Below are 16,469 nucleotides of genomic sequence, written 5' to 3'. Positions count from 1 at the left end.
GACTGTGACTGCTGCCTCATGGGGAGCCACGTGGAAGTTGTTTGCACAACCAACCTTCAGGCAGTTGAGCCCAAGGTTGCCTGTCCTGTAATTAAGTTCCTATTTCTGTTGTGGATGTGTTTAGCAGGAAGCTCTCTTGCCACTTCTCATTTCAGCAGGTTTGCCTACACTGCCTTCTGTGATCTGCATAAAGGAGGAAACCCTGGAAGAACTGGCAGGAACTCCTTGGCTTTGGGACCGCTGACAGCTGCTGGAGTGGGCAAGCACAGCGGCTGCATCAGGCCTCCAGCACCCATGCAGGCTGATTCCAGTAGTGATGCAGGCTGGCTGGCTTTAGCCAAAGGCTTTGACAAATACAAAACTTGGTTTTCTTCCTCATATTTTCAGAGAGGAAAGACAACCCATCTGAAAATGGATGTTTCTTGGATATTAACCTGTTCCAGTGCCCTGTGTCTTTATTCATTACAAAGTGCAGCTGCTGGGAGCTCAGGTTTTCCTCCCCACTTCCTTAGAGCAGACAAGATTTTGAAACTACAAAAGCAGGTGGTGTTAGGAAACCCCAGGAATCCTAAAGTCCCCCTACATTTATCTAAAAAGACTGTTAACTGCATCAAGAAAAACAAAATCACGTACATCAGCACAAATAAACTCGGAGAGTGCAGTGCTCAAGCAGTAACTCACACATACATAAACAGAGAGAAATGCTTGCAAAGAGGGGAATGCTTAGCAGTGGGCATTTCATTTCCAGGAGATTCCCTAATGGGCTTTGTCATTTGCTTCTTTAACTCACAGGGAGGTCTTAAAATATATTCAGAGTGATTTCGGTCAATCAGCAGCAATGATTTCTCCTGTCAATCTTGTTGAACAGGTGAAGGTGAAGAGCCTGGGAGACTTCATAAGCAAGAGTCCCAGGCTGGTGGGGGAGACTCAGGCCAATGAACATGAGAATTTTATATAAAGGTAGTAAAGCACAGAGATACATTACTGTTTTTGAATGAGAATAACTAAGATTCCCTAAGAGGTGATATGTGAAGCCGATGCTGGAATGACATTCACAGCATTTCAGTCTGGACTCTAGCTCAAGGCTTTTCAGTTCTTATTTTTAAACTAAACGCATACTGTCCATTGCTACTAATACTATCCTCCTAACTGAGCATGATGATTCCACACAGAGGAAAGCCAGTTGCAACCAGATAAACTCAGGTAGGAAGGCAACTGTGAATGCATTGATGAGCTTCCAACCGCCGATGAGTTTCCTTATTACTTGCCTGCTTGCAAATGTGCAACCAAGGCTGCTGACGGAAAGAGCTGAGGAATTTTTATTCATGGTCACGCATAAATGTGCGTATTTGTGCCTCATAAAACGTAACCTAAACCCAGAAACAGGACCACTTGGCTCAGCTAAGCAAACATGCTGCTGAAGCAACACAGCTGAATGGAATACTCACTAGCACCTATTCATCAACGCCTCCATGTGCCAAACAGAAAGAGCATCAGGCAAGTCCAGTGAAACACATGAAACAGAATCAGGATGTTAGTGCACACTTTATAAATGTAAACAGAGAAAACGGTAACAAACAGAAGTTTCCGACAACAACAGAAATTCAGAGGTTAGCAAAGATCCTGGTTTGCTGCAAACACCATTAAAGGCGGAAAATGCAGGAAATATGTACAGCAAAGGTTTTATTTTCCAAAGTGTAAGTATGTCCTTAGCATAATTTAAGTAATCCATTGCCATTGCAATCCTGATTGCTACAAAGTTGACGGTAAACTTTTTGACTGCACCTATTGCACACTTTCTCCACCGCTGTACAATAAGCCCCTTCTTGTGTATCAAGAAACTCTCCACTGTGAGTAGCTGGTCTGTAGAAGTTCAGTTAAGTTGTTGACTTCATTATGAAAGATGCTATTTGTTTGCATCACTCTACTTTATAATCTGTGGCATATCACTCCAAGCTTGCGATTTCTTTTTGGCCAGTTCCATCCATGATGGCTGATCTGGAGCAGCATTATTGGCTTTCCTCAAGGGGTTTATTTCCTCTTTATCCACCAGTGCTGGTGATGGGGCTACTGTGAATAAAACAAATGGACATTTGATCTTCACTTGCTGTGCAGCTGTATCCCCTACCTCTTTAATAGAAAACTTCCCATGTCTCATTCTTCAGTAGAAAATCTTCACATTTCACATGGAAGCTGCTCCCGCAGTATGTTATTGAGGAAAGAACCATTCTATCCTCAAAAAAAAAAGACTGTTTTTCTCACCACTAGTATCTTTTGGTCCCCAAATTTACCAAAACCAAAATGATGACATGGATTCCTTGCTGTGCCCTGTGTGTTTTAACACCCAGGCCAAAAAAGAAGAGTCTTTTCATTAGCAAGAGCATTCATTTGCAAATCCCTCCTTTAGCAAACCCCCAACTCAAAGGAATTTTATTGCCTTCAAAACTTCTGCCTTTCTTTCAAATGTCAATTTACCAAAGAGATTCAAAGTTACAGTGGGAGGACTGATGGGCAGGCAGTTTGTGATCACATCCTTCCAGCTTGCTGAGGAACCCACATCAAAACTGAATGCTAATTTTGCATGCATTCTGCATTCTGCATTCTACATTCTACACTGAGTGCATTTGAGACCCCGTCATGTCAAATGGCCTCGTGCTCTCAAGTCACATTTCTTTCAACACGAGTTTTGACTACTTTGTAATTAAAGTGGTCAAAAGAATACGCCACCAAATAAAACCCCAGATTTGAATCCTGAAAACAGTCTTCCCATGCTGATGTGGGCCTGGGGAAGAGATTAGAATCTAGCCCCTACTCCTTTTCCAGCACACTCAAGGAGGATTTCTTCTGACAAGGTTGTGAGATAACAGCCTACATTTTAAGAATTGTTTCCTACCAGGGACATAATGTGACAATGAACTGGTTTTCAGCAGGGGCTCCTTCACTTCAGACTTTGTCTCTTTCCTCTGCTCTTCAGAAGTGGTTTTAGGTGCCAGGTGTGAAAGTTTGCTCCACTGCTGCTTCACTGAGCCCTAGGCACAGAGAGGGATAAAATCCAAGTAATGCAGAGAGAATGAGACCAGTTTGAAAGACACAAGCAAAAGGAGTGAATGTAGTGCCTGTCACAGTTCAAAGAACACACATGCTCATTACACATTGGTCCCAGTCCTCTCACTTGAGTGGATACCTGTTCAAAAAACTCCTGTGGTTTTAGCTTAGTGTCCATGACACTCAGCTTTACAAATTAAAACTATCCCTCTGTATCTCTTATTCATACTGGTATCTCTGAGTAGGTTATTACAGTCTTCAATGCAACATGTATTCCAAGCCCTTTTCACACCTCTACTAGCATATACAGGATTTGGAAACAGCCTTGTTTTCTCATGTTTCCCTCCCACTTCCTGAATTTTGTGGGTTAGGGCACTGTATTTTGGATGCTTGATGGTAAATGGATTTTCCACAAAAAAGGAATCAAACACATCCTCCCATGGATTTCCTTGCCAGTATCAAAAACTACCCAAGTGACAGTGGCTGGTGCAATGTGGGAGAAGGAAAAAGTGGGATCAGTACAACAGCACCAAGCCTCATATGCTGCAGTCAGAAGCATCTTGAGGAAGTTTCTCTGTTAGCTGATATAGGGAAATAAAATGCATGGCATGAATTTAAGAGAACATTGCCAGCTCAAATCTGGAGTTTCCTATTCTGACATAGAAACTGTATTTTGGGATCATTTATACCCTTGGTGTCTTAAGTGCTATGACAATTTTGAGCATTATTGCAGTTCATAATAGACATTTTATTAAGTATTACTCCTTGTTAATCTAACCACTGCTATTTTTTATCATTTACAGATCTTCCCTTATTCCAGGATATAAAACAGCTACCTGGGTTTCTAACAGTAACATCTAAAGCAAAGAAGTGGGCCATTTGCACTGGGAATGCTGTACTGGTATAGGACACACACACTCCTGCATCAGTGCGGGGTTCTCCCTGTGCAGGAGGCAATGCAGGCAGCACTCGCACGCTGCTGAGCTATCCCAGCACCAGGGAAGACTTATTAGCCAGAATTAAGGCCAAGTGCTTCTGCTGGCCCAGCTTTTTCAACCAGGAAGATCACTTGCTATGGGTATCAACCTCTTTTGCATGGAATCTTTTAAGAGGCAGTGTCAGCCCGTATTCCATGGCATCGTGTGAGCGTCTGAGTTACCCATATACAGAGAACCAGAATTTATATTTTGGCACTGTCTGCAAGTGCAAAAGTTATTTTTATCCTATTTCACTTCTCAAGGCTCTAAAAATTGTTACCTAGGAGCTTCTGGGACCGAGCTGTTCATTCAGTGTTAAATCAGTCCGGATGCATAGGAGGCTCAATGAAATGCTGTGCTTTGAAGGATAGTTAAAGACAGCACATTCCCTCTGCATTGAGAGAGATCTGAGACTACAGTTTAGCACCTCACTGTGGGTATTTTAGCATGCAATACACACTTTAGATCTGTAAGTATGCACTGGGCACCCAAGAAATTTTACACAGCTCGCATACTTCCAGGATTTCTTGGAAATATAAAATTACATATCTGAATGATCAGAGAACACTGAATTTGTAACACATTTCTGAGGGCAGTGTCTTTGTTACTCATGATTATACTCATCAAGTATCTGTAATCACTACAGCATGACTGGTAATCTAGCAGTGGATACAAAGAACACTAAAGGAGGTGATATGAAAGCATCATGAATTTGTACTGTAAGTACCTCTGTTCGTTCCTTCTCTTTATTCTGTCTCTTTGTATCTGGCTTCATATCCAGAGCCACCAGTTTTTCTCTGTCGGGTTCCTGCTCCTGCTGCATGCCCCTTTGCTTTTGCCTTGCTATGGAAATCCAGGCTGGCTCTGTGGGAGTGTTGGGATCTCTTCCAGCGTCTCCAGCAGCCACAGGGGAAGGCATGCTTCTCTCTGTTGACAGATCATTTATGTACATGGTTATATGAAAGAAGTTGTAATTAGCTTTAGCTCGCACTTGCCCAATATGCTGATTGGTCCCAGGACGTGTGACCAGCCTGGGTGAGTAGGAATTCTGTTTAGTTTGGTCTTCAGAGAGCAATCTGCCTAAGTTACTGTTCTACTGGTGAAAACTGCTCTGCATCTTTGCTTGGCTGGAGTCGCAGTGTCACTGCCCTTACCTGAGGGAGATGCAGAAACACAAATCAAGCTTCACTAATCTGCCCATTTTCCAAGGACTACTCTTTTGCTCCCTTCTCCCATCTGCTTTGTGACCTCTCAGAGACAAGCAGCAGCAGATTCAAAGCTGACCAGAGTTGAACCACAGTGTTACAAAGACAACCCTGTCCCCACTGCAGCTGCCCTTGGCTCCTCCTCTCCCCATGCCCACGAAGCAGCAGTTGATGCCTTGGTCTGGTTCCTGCCTTCCTCCCATTCCTTTAGGTGCAGCTTCCCTCACAGAGCCCCTTGGTGCTGTGCGTGACTGAGCATAAGTCTGTGGTGTCTGATCACAAACAAATACTGCTAAAACCATAGGGTTAACTCACGGTCTTTTGATGTGAGGTTTACTTTGAGTTGTCCTTGCTGACACTGACTGTGCTTTCCACTGGAGACAGTCACTTTTTTCGTGCTCTACCACAACTCAGATTTCAGTGAGATGAGTTAAAAAAAAAATCAGTTCCTAGAGTGAAGGGTCAAAAGTGCTACCCTGCTGTCCTCACAGCTGCTACTCAGGCATAAGCGGTATCCAGAGTTATGGGGAAATGAAATACCGTCTATTCAAATATTCTGTGAAGAGAAAACCTGTCTATATGCTGAGCAGGTATGGAACAAGAGAAGAGCCTCAGCTCCCCTGTTGGCTCCATCTCCCAGGTTCTCCACTTCTTCATTGGCTCACACTGCACATGAAATTCAGTTTTCCAACCAATGTGGAGCCTCTGGGTGGTTTAAGAGGAACAACAGTACTAACACCCTGAGAGCCATGTTAGAGCCATAAGGAAAGATGATTTAACCATTCCCAGACATTTCTGGCAACTAATATACCCCCAGATTTACAGAAGGCTATTTCAGAGCTAGACGTTAAGCTTCCCAACCTCAAATCACACATGGTCCTACCCCGAGGAAATGTCTGTTACCTAGTCAGCAGCCAGTTCAGGGACCCAGGAAGAGGCAGACCCAGCCAGGAAACATTGCTGCCCCAGAGTCTCTTGGGGCTCAGGTACTATGCAGGACCCTGTGGAGCTGGTCTAGTTTACAGGAACATGGCCCTGTTGTGGAAAGCAGGCAAACATCTCTGAAGGCACATTTGAGAAGCCTCATGAAGGCATGGGAGATGAAAGGGATGATCCTCTCCCAACAGCTGGAGTCTGCAAACTCAGGCACATTATGAAATCCCACAAACTTTCTTTGCTCAGGGATTTTCTCAAGTCAGTGCTGTACATCACCAGAGACAGACTAGTTATTTGAGCAAGAAAACACCATAAAGCCTATGTCAGCTAAAAACCACAAAAAGAGAAAACACAAGGTTTGCTTTAAAGCCTAAGCAAGGTATTTTGCCGGCTGATGCCTGCATTTTCCTTCACATTCACCTCATGATCTCACAGCAAAACCTCTGAAGAAACAAGCCAGAAAGTCCAGCTGTGTAAATGCAGTCTTTGAACACTGAAGGAGCTTACCTCCCTCTTGCACAGCAAGTTACAACAATTCTCAGCATCCCACCTATGCCCCACCTTTGCATGCTAACAGCTGTTCCTCCCATAACCTTCTTCCTTTCTCTTCACTGGCTCCCCTCACTTCGCTTTTGTCTTGTTTTACAGGATGATAATATGGCTGGGAGGGATCTCAAGATGTCCTGTAGTCTAACTTTCAGCTGCAAGTCAAGATCAGTTTCAAGATCAATTTCACATAAACTGTTTCCTGATTAGTATGTATCTAACCTGTTCTTAAAACCCTCATAAGATGCGACAGATCCCAGAGTCTCTCTAGACAACCTATCCTATGGCTTGGCTCTTGTTGTTCTACTCGATTTTTTTTCCCTATTGGTTAAGTTAAATCTTCCTTGCTCCAATTTAAATCCTTAACTTCTTCTCCTATACACTACGCATATCAGCAGATTACCTATAGCCTCCTTGCAGCAGCCTTTTATGCATTTGAAGACTTAGACCTGTGTTCTGATTATTTTTAACTCTTCTGATTAATCATATTCTCTAGATCACTCTCACTTTTGTCCAAGCTCTTGACCAAACCACATTGGTTGGAACTTATATCTGTTATCTTGTAGGTGCTTAGAAATAGCTCAAGTATTCCTTTCAGTATTTTGTATTAACTTAAGTGGTCTATAACAGCTTTTCTCCCCTCCATCTTGCCTCCCTTTTCAAGATGTGCCACCTTCTGGAGTGCCCCTCATCTTCCACGGTTCACCAGGACAACCACTAGCTGAAGCTCAAGGACTGCTAGCCCATCTTCTCTGACTATCTGAGGACAAACTTCATTAGGGTCTTCATAAGTAAACCCACACAGCTGAACTGATGTGATGCCTGCTAATACATCAGCCATCCCATTCCCTCCTTTGCTTGTAGGCCATATCCTTGAACCCATACCTGCTCACCCATTTTAGGTCATGAGCAATTTGGGCAGGACTTACTGGTGCATTGCCCAGTAAAAGCAGGTGCCACACTTCATCAGTTCCCAAAGCACTAGTTGTACACAGACTGACTGCCACTGCTGAAGCTGACAGCAATGCCTAGTGTTCCTCAGAGCTGAGGATCCCTCACTGAGTACATAGAGTGTACAAGCTTTTGTATGTACATACTCAAGTACATGGAGTACAAGCTTTTCACTTTAGTTACCTTCTATCCAAATTAGTGAACTCATTTCCCTAACTTCCTTTAATGAATAACCATTCCACAGTTACGCTCAATATTATGAACATATTTCCCCACTGAAGCCTGGCTAGCTGGACTCATCGTGCAGTTCCATCCCGCCTAACATACCCCTTCCCCACCACATACACGCCTCTTCTCAGCCTAGAGAAGACTGGGCTTCCTCTCCAACTGTACAGCTACAGACACACATCACTCCATGAATCCTTTTCCACCACCTTTTCACCTTCCTTCACTGTCTATAACATCTTGGTGCTCAAAACCACTGACGTCTTTACCCTGAAGGCCCTTTTCCACCCACCCACCCACCAGCTTTCCAGTGATACTGAGAACCTGACTTCTGCCTTGATGCTGCTAGTGATGCACAGTCCCTCTGATTCAAAATCACTCTTTGTGCTTTGTCCCATTTTCGCTGTCACACCACAGGAGCTTTCTGTAAACACCAACTGAAATGCACGTTGCTCCTCCTCGGCTCCCATCAATCAATACCAACACAATGACTGCTATGCCCAGGCTCTATTTACTACACTGCTTGTAATGGTCTTATTGCTACCTGCACTCCTGTTTCTCTGTCATTCTCATGGATCTAGGATTCATCTTTCTGTTATTTCAATGTGCCTTGCCTAGCACAACAGGGTTCCCGGTCCCACAGTGATATGTCTGGATGCTGCTATTATGTTTTTCACAAGGCAGATATTCTAAGGAAGGCATCAAGCACTTTTGCTCTTCAGACAAGTCTCCCTGACCAGATGCCAGACATCCTAGTTACGCCAATTAGAAGGCCAAGTATCATCCCATAAGAGATGGTATCAGAATGCCCCTGTGATAGGAGGGAACAAAACCTCTTTATCATTATCTCAAAGATTTTGTATGTGTCTGTTCAGGCCTGACTTAGGACAGCAGAGTAGGGTCACCTGTAGCAGATCAAGAGCTGCTCTGTTTCTGGGAGGGACTTCCTTATTTCTTCAAGCAATTTTATTCTGCCCTTGTCCTTTGCTGCAGAAAGCCAGACAGGCAAGGCAGAGGAAATGCCTTCTTTTCAGAAGAAAACCCATCAAATGCAACCTGTGCAGGATTTACTACCTCATCTGTCAGCCAGAATTACTGTAAGGGGTAGAAGAGGCTTATTCACTATGTATTATCTTTCCTATTGCCCAGAGATCCTTTACCTCCTCCCACCTCCAACTGGAGGAGGTTTCTTGGCAGTACACAGGCACTGTGGTACCAGCCAGAAAGATGAAAGGTGGTGAAGTAATCCAGGAGACAGTACAGTGAAGTGAGTCGGCAGTTTAAGGTGATCTGTTCTACAAAGCTCTGGGTACCTTGGGGGACACCAAGAGGCTAAAAGCTTTCTCAGGAAGAGACTGTTCTCAAGAGAAGTGCTGCTTGCACATCTTCCTCACTCCACTGACTGCCTGATCACCTTGAATGAGCCCTCCCTGTCTTATCTCATCTGGTCATGAGGTAGTCTGTGTGCTTTTATGATTCATCACATGGCAAAGCAGAGAGTTTAAGGAACCAGGTAGCCAGAGTGGAACCAAAAGTACTCAAAACCAAAATCTAATTCTTGCTTCTGCTGCACGTCACATGCACAGCAGCTAGCACAACAGTTCCCAGTGGGTAAATGTGACTTTTAGGGAGACAAATGCAAGCAGTAGCATCTTCCATGGGAAGCTGTGTGAGTTCAACAGGCCACAGATGCCACAAATGCCTCCTCCAGTGAAGCAGGGCTGAGCCTCTTCCTTCCGCCTGACACCTGGGAGGTTTTTCTGAGTAAAACTGACATCTGAATCATATTCTTCAGTTCTTATTACAACATCCTGTTTTAAACAATATGCTATTCAACTTCTTAATAACTTCATAAGCTAATAAAGGACACTGCTGGCAGCAGTTTGTCTCTTGTTCACCCACAGTTTTAACCTCGTGATTGCATCTTTCCCTAGTTTCCTTGGAGCTGGCTTGGCCTCAGGCTTTCTGAAAGACAAGTGAGCCTCTTCTTCCCCTCAGGATAAGTCACCAACAACGGTGATACCAGGTCAGAACTTGTCAAGCCACTCTGTGCATAATGTCACCATGCATAAAAACTAGCATTTAACGTAGGCTGCCAAGGTCTTCCTGTGCTACTTGAAACCACATCTAGAGCTACAGAAGCCCTCCCTTCACATCTTTCCCACAGCCGCCTAACACACATGGATGGTCCCAAGAACAGCCACTCTGTCTACTGTCTTCATCATTTCATCAGCCTCCAGACTGACTACCAAGGATAATCCCTGAAGCCAAGTGAACCATAGCCACATCCTCAATTCCCTCCCACAGATCAGAATCACCTGAGCTCTTTTCTGCTGGTCTGACAGTGGCCGGGCTGGTTGCCTCATGGCCCTGTGGGGGAATTCTTCTTCTGCAGCCCTATTAAATTCAGGTACCTGTTTCCTCCAGTATCTTACTAAAACAGCTTTTTTTTTTTTTTCTCAGACTAAAGTTCTGATCTTACAGATTAAATTTATGCCTAAATATTGTGGAAATGAGTGTGTACACTTCTCATTATCCTTTAATATGTATCAGTTTGGTTGTGCAAAGAATAGGATGAAGATAAAAATTAATCTTTATGTACAAAATGACCTGTTATTGTGCACTGGTTTATATACACGCACAGAAAGTGAAGAGAAATGAAAGAGAGAGAGAGATACATACCTATTTCTGTCTATTGACAGACAGATATACTCAGTGTATTCAAGTGCATCTGGGTGTGTGTGCATTGCTTATATGGATAACCACAGCAAAGACATGTTTAAACATTGCCCTGAGATTTAGAGATTGATTTTTGTTAGGTTTTTTTTTTTTTAGAGATGGCCTCAGGTATTGTACCCATATTCTTCAAATCTAAAAGCCTTTGTGTGCACAAAATATAGCAGAGGCCCTTTATAACATTTAAATCTCATATCTGCCAATGAACATCTTATGCCTGCAAGGACTGCAAAGAGTGCTTCCTCTTGCCATACATCTGTGCAGGAAAAAGGTCAGAGACAGAAATATTAGGTCTTTTTGAAAGCCAAACTTCTAACAGCAAGCAAAGGTAACTTGTGGATTCCCTATGTATTTTAAAAGCAAACATACTCAGAACTAATCCAAACAACTCTACACCAGGAGATAACACCCCTTGTATACAACACGGTCATTGGTTTGTAACACTGCTCATGCATGCATATTTAATTCCACACTGTTGTATCTTTACTCATTTATAAAGCCCCGGTTATTTTAAGAAGAGCTTTACAAATGCATATGGCATGTAGTATATCCTGGCCTACGTATTTCCTTGTGTTTATAAAAGCACTTCATGCATTGTTGTCAGTGTACACACCGAATTCCTTAATTTCAGACAAAGCTATTCTAAAAGATTTGACATTTCTTTCTTCTCTAGGATGATGTGTGAGGTATTTGACTCTTGGTTGGATCTATACCACTGCTGCCAGGAGAGTCTTTTTTACACAAGAAACTGCTATGTTAGCATCAAAGTCTATTTCACTGCTGGAAAACAGCCATATTGCAAAACAGCCTGACACAACTGAAAAAGCAACTTCTCTGGAAAACGACAGCTTCCTTTTCAGCTGTAGCCAGGACACTACAGCATTAAAGCAATGTCTTTTTTATGTAGGGAGAAACGTTTTTCTTGTCATTTCAGAGCTTGTGTTTGCCAGACGATAAGCATCAATTTCATTCCCTTTACATTCACTGTCCCTCCCCAAGCTCCTTTTCCCTGTTAGAGCATGTCTCCCTGCTACAGCTCCTCAGTCACTGAGTTTTATATACCCTAAAATACACATTCACACAGTTACTGCTTATGGTTTTACTCCTGCAATAACCCATTAGCATATGTTAATTGCTTCTGCCCTTTAGAGGATTTATAGCAAAGTGTATCAAACCCAAACAGCACAGCTTAACCTTTTAATTCTTGCAAAGACTTGTGCCTTTAGCTGCAGGAACTTCAAAATGACTCCTCCTGGGGTGACTAATTTCACACAGCCATTAAAAAGCTACCTTGCAGCCTGACAGAGGACAAGCAATCCCCTGCTAGCTCCCTGGAAAACTCTGGAGAGCACAGGTGCTGCTTTCAGCCGGGGTGGTAAACCAGCATCCCACCAGCCCTCCTGTTGCCTTTGGTACCAGGAGTGTTGAAAAGCTAAAAATCAAACTGAATGAACCTAATTGCCCCTGCTCACTCCACAACACAGCAAACTGACTTCCTTGAGATGAATCCACATGTGAAGGGAACTGCAGCCCTTACATCACCATTTCACAACTTGTCTTTCTGTTCAGTGCAGGGATTTCCTAACACACTGGGAGGAAACTCTCTGACAGCACAACGTGACTCCTGATGTTGACCACAGCTTTTTGAAAGGGCCGGTGAACTCAAGGACTAGGAGAGAGCTGGGTGCCAGCATTAAGGGTGGTTGGATGGAAAAAGGAAAGTAAAGGGTGTCCCAGCAGATCAGGAGGCCAGAGATGGGACCACCCAGAGAGGGACTTTTTACAAGGCCAGGACAAAGGGGAATGGCTTTAAACTGACAGAGGGTAGAAGGAAGAAGTTCTTCACTGTGAGGGTGGTGAGGCACTGGAACAGGTTGCTTTCTAAGTCCTGACATGCCCACCTATTATAACCTACTACCAAGTGACTCAAAGCTGGGAAACCAGCAGCTTTGCTTAAGGTGATACGAGAGCAGTAGTGCAGCAGATAAGGAAGAAGACTAGTTATCACAGACCAATCTGAACCAACTGAAACAACTCCAGGCCACACAGATTTGGTGTAGTAGTGTCAGGTGGAGAGGAACATGTCCAAAATATGGCTCACCTTGCAGCCCCAGGTGTGTGCAACCCTGCCAGGAGGAGGGGACCTGCGGACACGATTTTGCACAGGACAGTCCTGAGCCTGGAAGCAGGAGTCTCCTTCACCCCAAGGCTGAGGAGGCAGAGGAGAAGCCTGGTGGAGAAACATGTTTCCCAGCTCTGTTTCTGACCTTTCTCCCTCTTCCAGCACTGCCTCCAACCCTGCTGCTGCTGCAGGCACCCTGGGACTCAGCAAGATGGATGTCAGAAAAGGCTGTGTGCAGGAGCAGTGATCCTCCCACTGCTTGCCTCTCTGTGTGCAGGAGCAGTGATCCTCCTACTGCTTGCCTCTATCCTCTGCCAGACCAACCCTACCAAGCCAGGTCTCCACTACAAATAATCAACCATTCCTCAGGGCAGGGTAGAGGGAAAAATACCTGTAACTGGAATGCTGGGATTATATGAAGGCAGAGCACCTTGCTCATGGGGTGCAGGGAGGCTGTAGATTGATGGCCATGGGAGCCTCATCTGGCTGCAGAGGACCTGATGAATCCCCTCCTTTATGGCTGCTGGGAGTGCAGGAAACTATACATGTGGCCAGAGCCCTGCAAACACATCTGTGATCTTGCAGCAGATGACAAGTGGAATCAGCTGCTACTCAGGGCATCTCAGGTTTCCTCTGGGGACAGGAACAGGCTTTTTGTCACCCTACAGGACAAGTGCCATGAGGTCAACTGGTTTGGTGTTTCCCCACTCCAAAGCTCAGACTAACCCAAACCAGAGCAACCAGAGGCAGGAGGGAGCTCTGCAGTGGCACAAAGAAACCTTTTCATGTGCTTGGCCAGCATCTCCTCCTCACATTCTTAACATCAAACCCATGACCAGACAGAGTAAGGGGAGGGAAGAAGTTTCTCCCACATATCAGAAGACCTAAAGATTCCTTTTCCCCCTCCTGGCTGTTCTCTGAAGCAAAGAGCAGTTCTACAAGAGCTTGAGCATGCATCACCTAACTTGTTTACTGTCCTTGCAAAGACCTCAGACAGTGGTGCCACTTCCAGTCGTTTCTGTTCTCTGCCTGTAGCCCATAATATATTAGTCTCCAAAGGACTGATTATTTTTTTAACTCTAACCCAATTATATAATGCAGACAACAGGGTGAAATTTAACAATCTGCAGTAGACACAATCTTACAGTCTCTCCTGGCTTTAAACTCCAGGAAGCTGCAGGGTAGTTAATTTTTGTTTTTAAACAAGGAATGAGTAATGATAAAAATGGATAAATGAATAAGCAAAGCTCACAGGAGACAATAAATAAATGGTGAGTGGAGCATGCCAGGCAGCTACTGGTACTTCTCCCTTAATGCTACCATGAAAAAGAAGGTCTAGAGGTCTGAGTCACTCATCCCACGCAGGGCACTGCACTTAATATGTGCTCCTGGCTTTTGAATTGCCATACAGCACCTCTAAATGGGATGTTTAATGTCTTGGTAATTGTGTTCTACAGTACTTGCTAATGCACTTTATTTGTTGAGTGTCACTTAAAACATCCTTTAAACAATCCCCTGAAATGCAGAAATAGCAGGTGAAAATATCGTATTCTTCCCTGCTGTTCTTCTGATACTCTTTTCAGCAAGGGAGAATGAGGGAGCAACATCACTGAAGGCAGAACCATTAGCTCACGCTCATCAGTGTTGTGATTGACACAGGAGGGCTGCCTCGTGCTCTCCCACAGGTAATACCATTCCTTTTGAGTGAAGGTAACTTTATCAAGTATCAGGAGTCTTACCAGACACTTTACAAGGATTTGACTTTTTCTCCAAGTCCCTATCTTCATTTCTGGATTCAGGAGAGTGAATAGCTTTGTCCTGCTTCTCATTGTTTGCAGTAGTATTTGGAACGCTTATGGTTTGCAAGGCTGGCTTCTTAGGCAATGGAGGTTTGTTACTAAGCTGTTCAGAGGACTTTGCTTTGGGTTTGATCTTTTCATTTAAAGAATCACCAATATTTGTATCAGCTGTTTTTCTGATCTGTGCCTTATCACCTTTTAGAAAGGAAGTCAATCCTTCATTTTCTAAATTAAACTCTGCACTGTGTCTTTTAATCCCCTTTGATTCTGGTGACGAGTTGTCTCTATATTTCAAGGACAGTGACGTGGATCTAAGTTTCACTTGAAAAGGATTTTTATCTTCAGAGCTTGGCTGATTCTGAGATACCGCCGTTGAATCGCTTGGCACCGGCACCGTATCGACAGCTGGAGACACGCAGCCAGCCAAGATTTCTGCAGGTTGGCCTGAGTTCTCAGAGTCGGACTCTGGCAGCAAAGGCTGCTTTTTGTTGCTTCTTTTTTCACCCTCCAGATCTGATTCCTTCTGCAAGTCTTCTTTCTTCTTCTCATTTCTTGAGACCTTCACTTTGGACAGGAAGAATCCAGTATTTAATGGGCTTTCCAATTCTGATCTTTCTGGGAAGTGAAGGCTTCTGGTCCTTGGTCTCTCCTGCGCAGAGGAAACAGAAAACTTTCTCAAGGCACTGAGTTCATTGGCTGCTTTTTCAGCTTTCTTCCCTAAAAGTTCCTCCTTGTGGACTAGTGACTGACTGTTCTCCTTACCAGAAGCAGCTACCTCTTGTGCAGTCTTCGTTTTCTCTAGAGAGCAGGAAGCAGATGATCCCATCCTTGTTGAGGAAACAGGATGTGAAACATGGAATGAGCCTGTGGGCTGGAAAGAACCTGTGGAAAACTGCTTGCTGGACTCTGACAACAGAGCAACCTCTTTCTTTACCTCTTTATTACAGGACATTTCCTCAGCTATGTTATCATCCTTCTGTATATTTTCTTCTGACCCTTCCAAGCAAGCAATACTATTCTTACTAACTGAAGAATCTTCTTTGGATGGTATTTTATTTACTGAAAACACGGTAGGAAGCTCATTGTTTTCTTGATTTAAAATATTGATTGACACATCATTCACATCCCCAGACAACAGAACCGGTGTTTCTGAGGCATCTTCTTGCTTTTGTACGTTTCTGTCTGGACTGGAGTAGGAAGAAGTTGCAGAGTCTTTGCGTTCTAACAGCAGTGAGGACTCAGACTTCACACACATTGTTTCCAGTGTTGGTTGGCAGCCCTCCGGTTTATTCTCTGGTAGCAGGGCTTCCTGTGCAACAGCAGACCCAGAAGCAGGCTGAGTCATCACTGGTCTCAAAGCAGGGGGAAGGTCCTCAGGCATTCTGGGCTTTGGCCAGGAAGCCACATCCTGCACTGCTGCTGTGCCACATGGCAGTTCTTGATTGCTTGGTTTGAATACAGCATCTGACAAGTCTGTCTGTTCATCATCCTCTTCTTCTTCTTCTGGGGTACAGCTCAAATCAGTCAGAGATTCAGACTGGGTCCTCTGCAAGAAAAAAATTCAGAAAGCCCCATCACCATGTAGAGATGCACTTTTGTCTTATACATCATTACATTTTATAACAGAGATCTTAGAGAGGAAGGCAATACTTGCCTCCACTGGTAAGGTGATGTTTTCTTAATCTACGTATACTGGATGCCTTTTTATCTCAGCAGATTCTGGTATGATGTATTTAACCAATATAAAAGCCATGAGTGACACTTCCTTCTGCACAACTAGTGCTTTCATGCCTTTGTAGATGGAAAGTTCATCAAAACAATGGCCATTGGACTGTCCTTGGCACTTGATTCCCCGGAGCATACTGGCTATGCTGTGTTCCTCTTAGGCAAAAGGCAGCACTTGAAAGAGAAAAATCTGTCCCTTTGT

General features: G+C 44.0%; 1 protein-coding gene across 8 annotated transcripts in view; it reads right to left on the bottom strand.

The window, feature by feature from the left end:
- Positions 1-1,296: 1,296 nt before the first annotated feature.
- Positions 1,297-16,469, bottom strand: part of CRACDL (CRACD like) — a 65,816-nt gene continuing 50,643 nt past the window's right edge. For 7 of the 8 annotated variants that reach the window (XM_061459697.1, XM_061459698.1, XM_061459699.1 and 4 more), the window contains 4 exons: positions 14,483-16,088; positions 4,750-4,949; positions 2,894-3,029; positions 1,297-2,070 (listed from right to left, as the gene is read on the bottom strand). In XM_061459697.1, coding sequence (XP_061315681.1) covers positions 1,925-2,070; positions 2,894-3,029; positions 4,750-4,949; positions 14,483-16,088 — 2,088 coding nt within the window. In that variant the 3' untranslated portion in view covers positions 1,297-1,924. The remainder of the gene's footprint in view (positions 2,071-2,893; positions 3,030-4,749; positions 4,950-14,482; positions 16,089-16,469) is intronic. The other variant, XM_061459696.1, reaches the window with a different exon arrangement.

Source organism: Pezoporus flaviventris, unplaced genomic scaffold (assembly GCF_033815535.1).
Source record: "Pezoporus flaviventris isolate CSIRO_AGI_PZ_B2104156 unplaced genomic scaffold, CSIRO_AGI_Pfla_v1 ptg000030l, whole genome shotgun sequence".
Classification (NCBI taxonomy): Eukaryota; Metazoa; Chordata; class Aves; order Psittaciformes; family Psittacidae; genus Pezoporus; species Pezoporus flaviventris.
The sequence above is the reverse complement of the archived record's forward strand: the minus strand, read 5'-3'. Positions and strand labels throughout refer to the sequence as shown.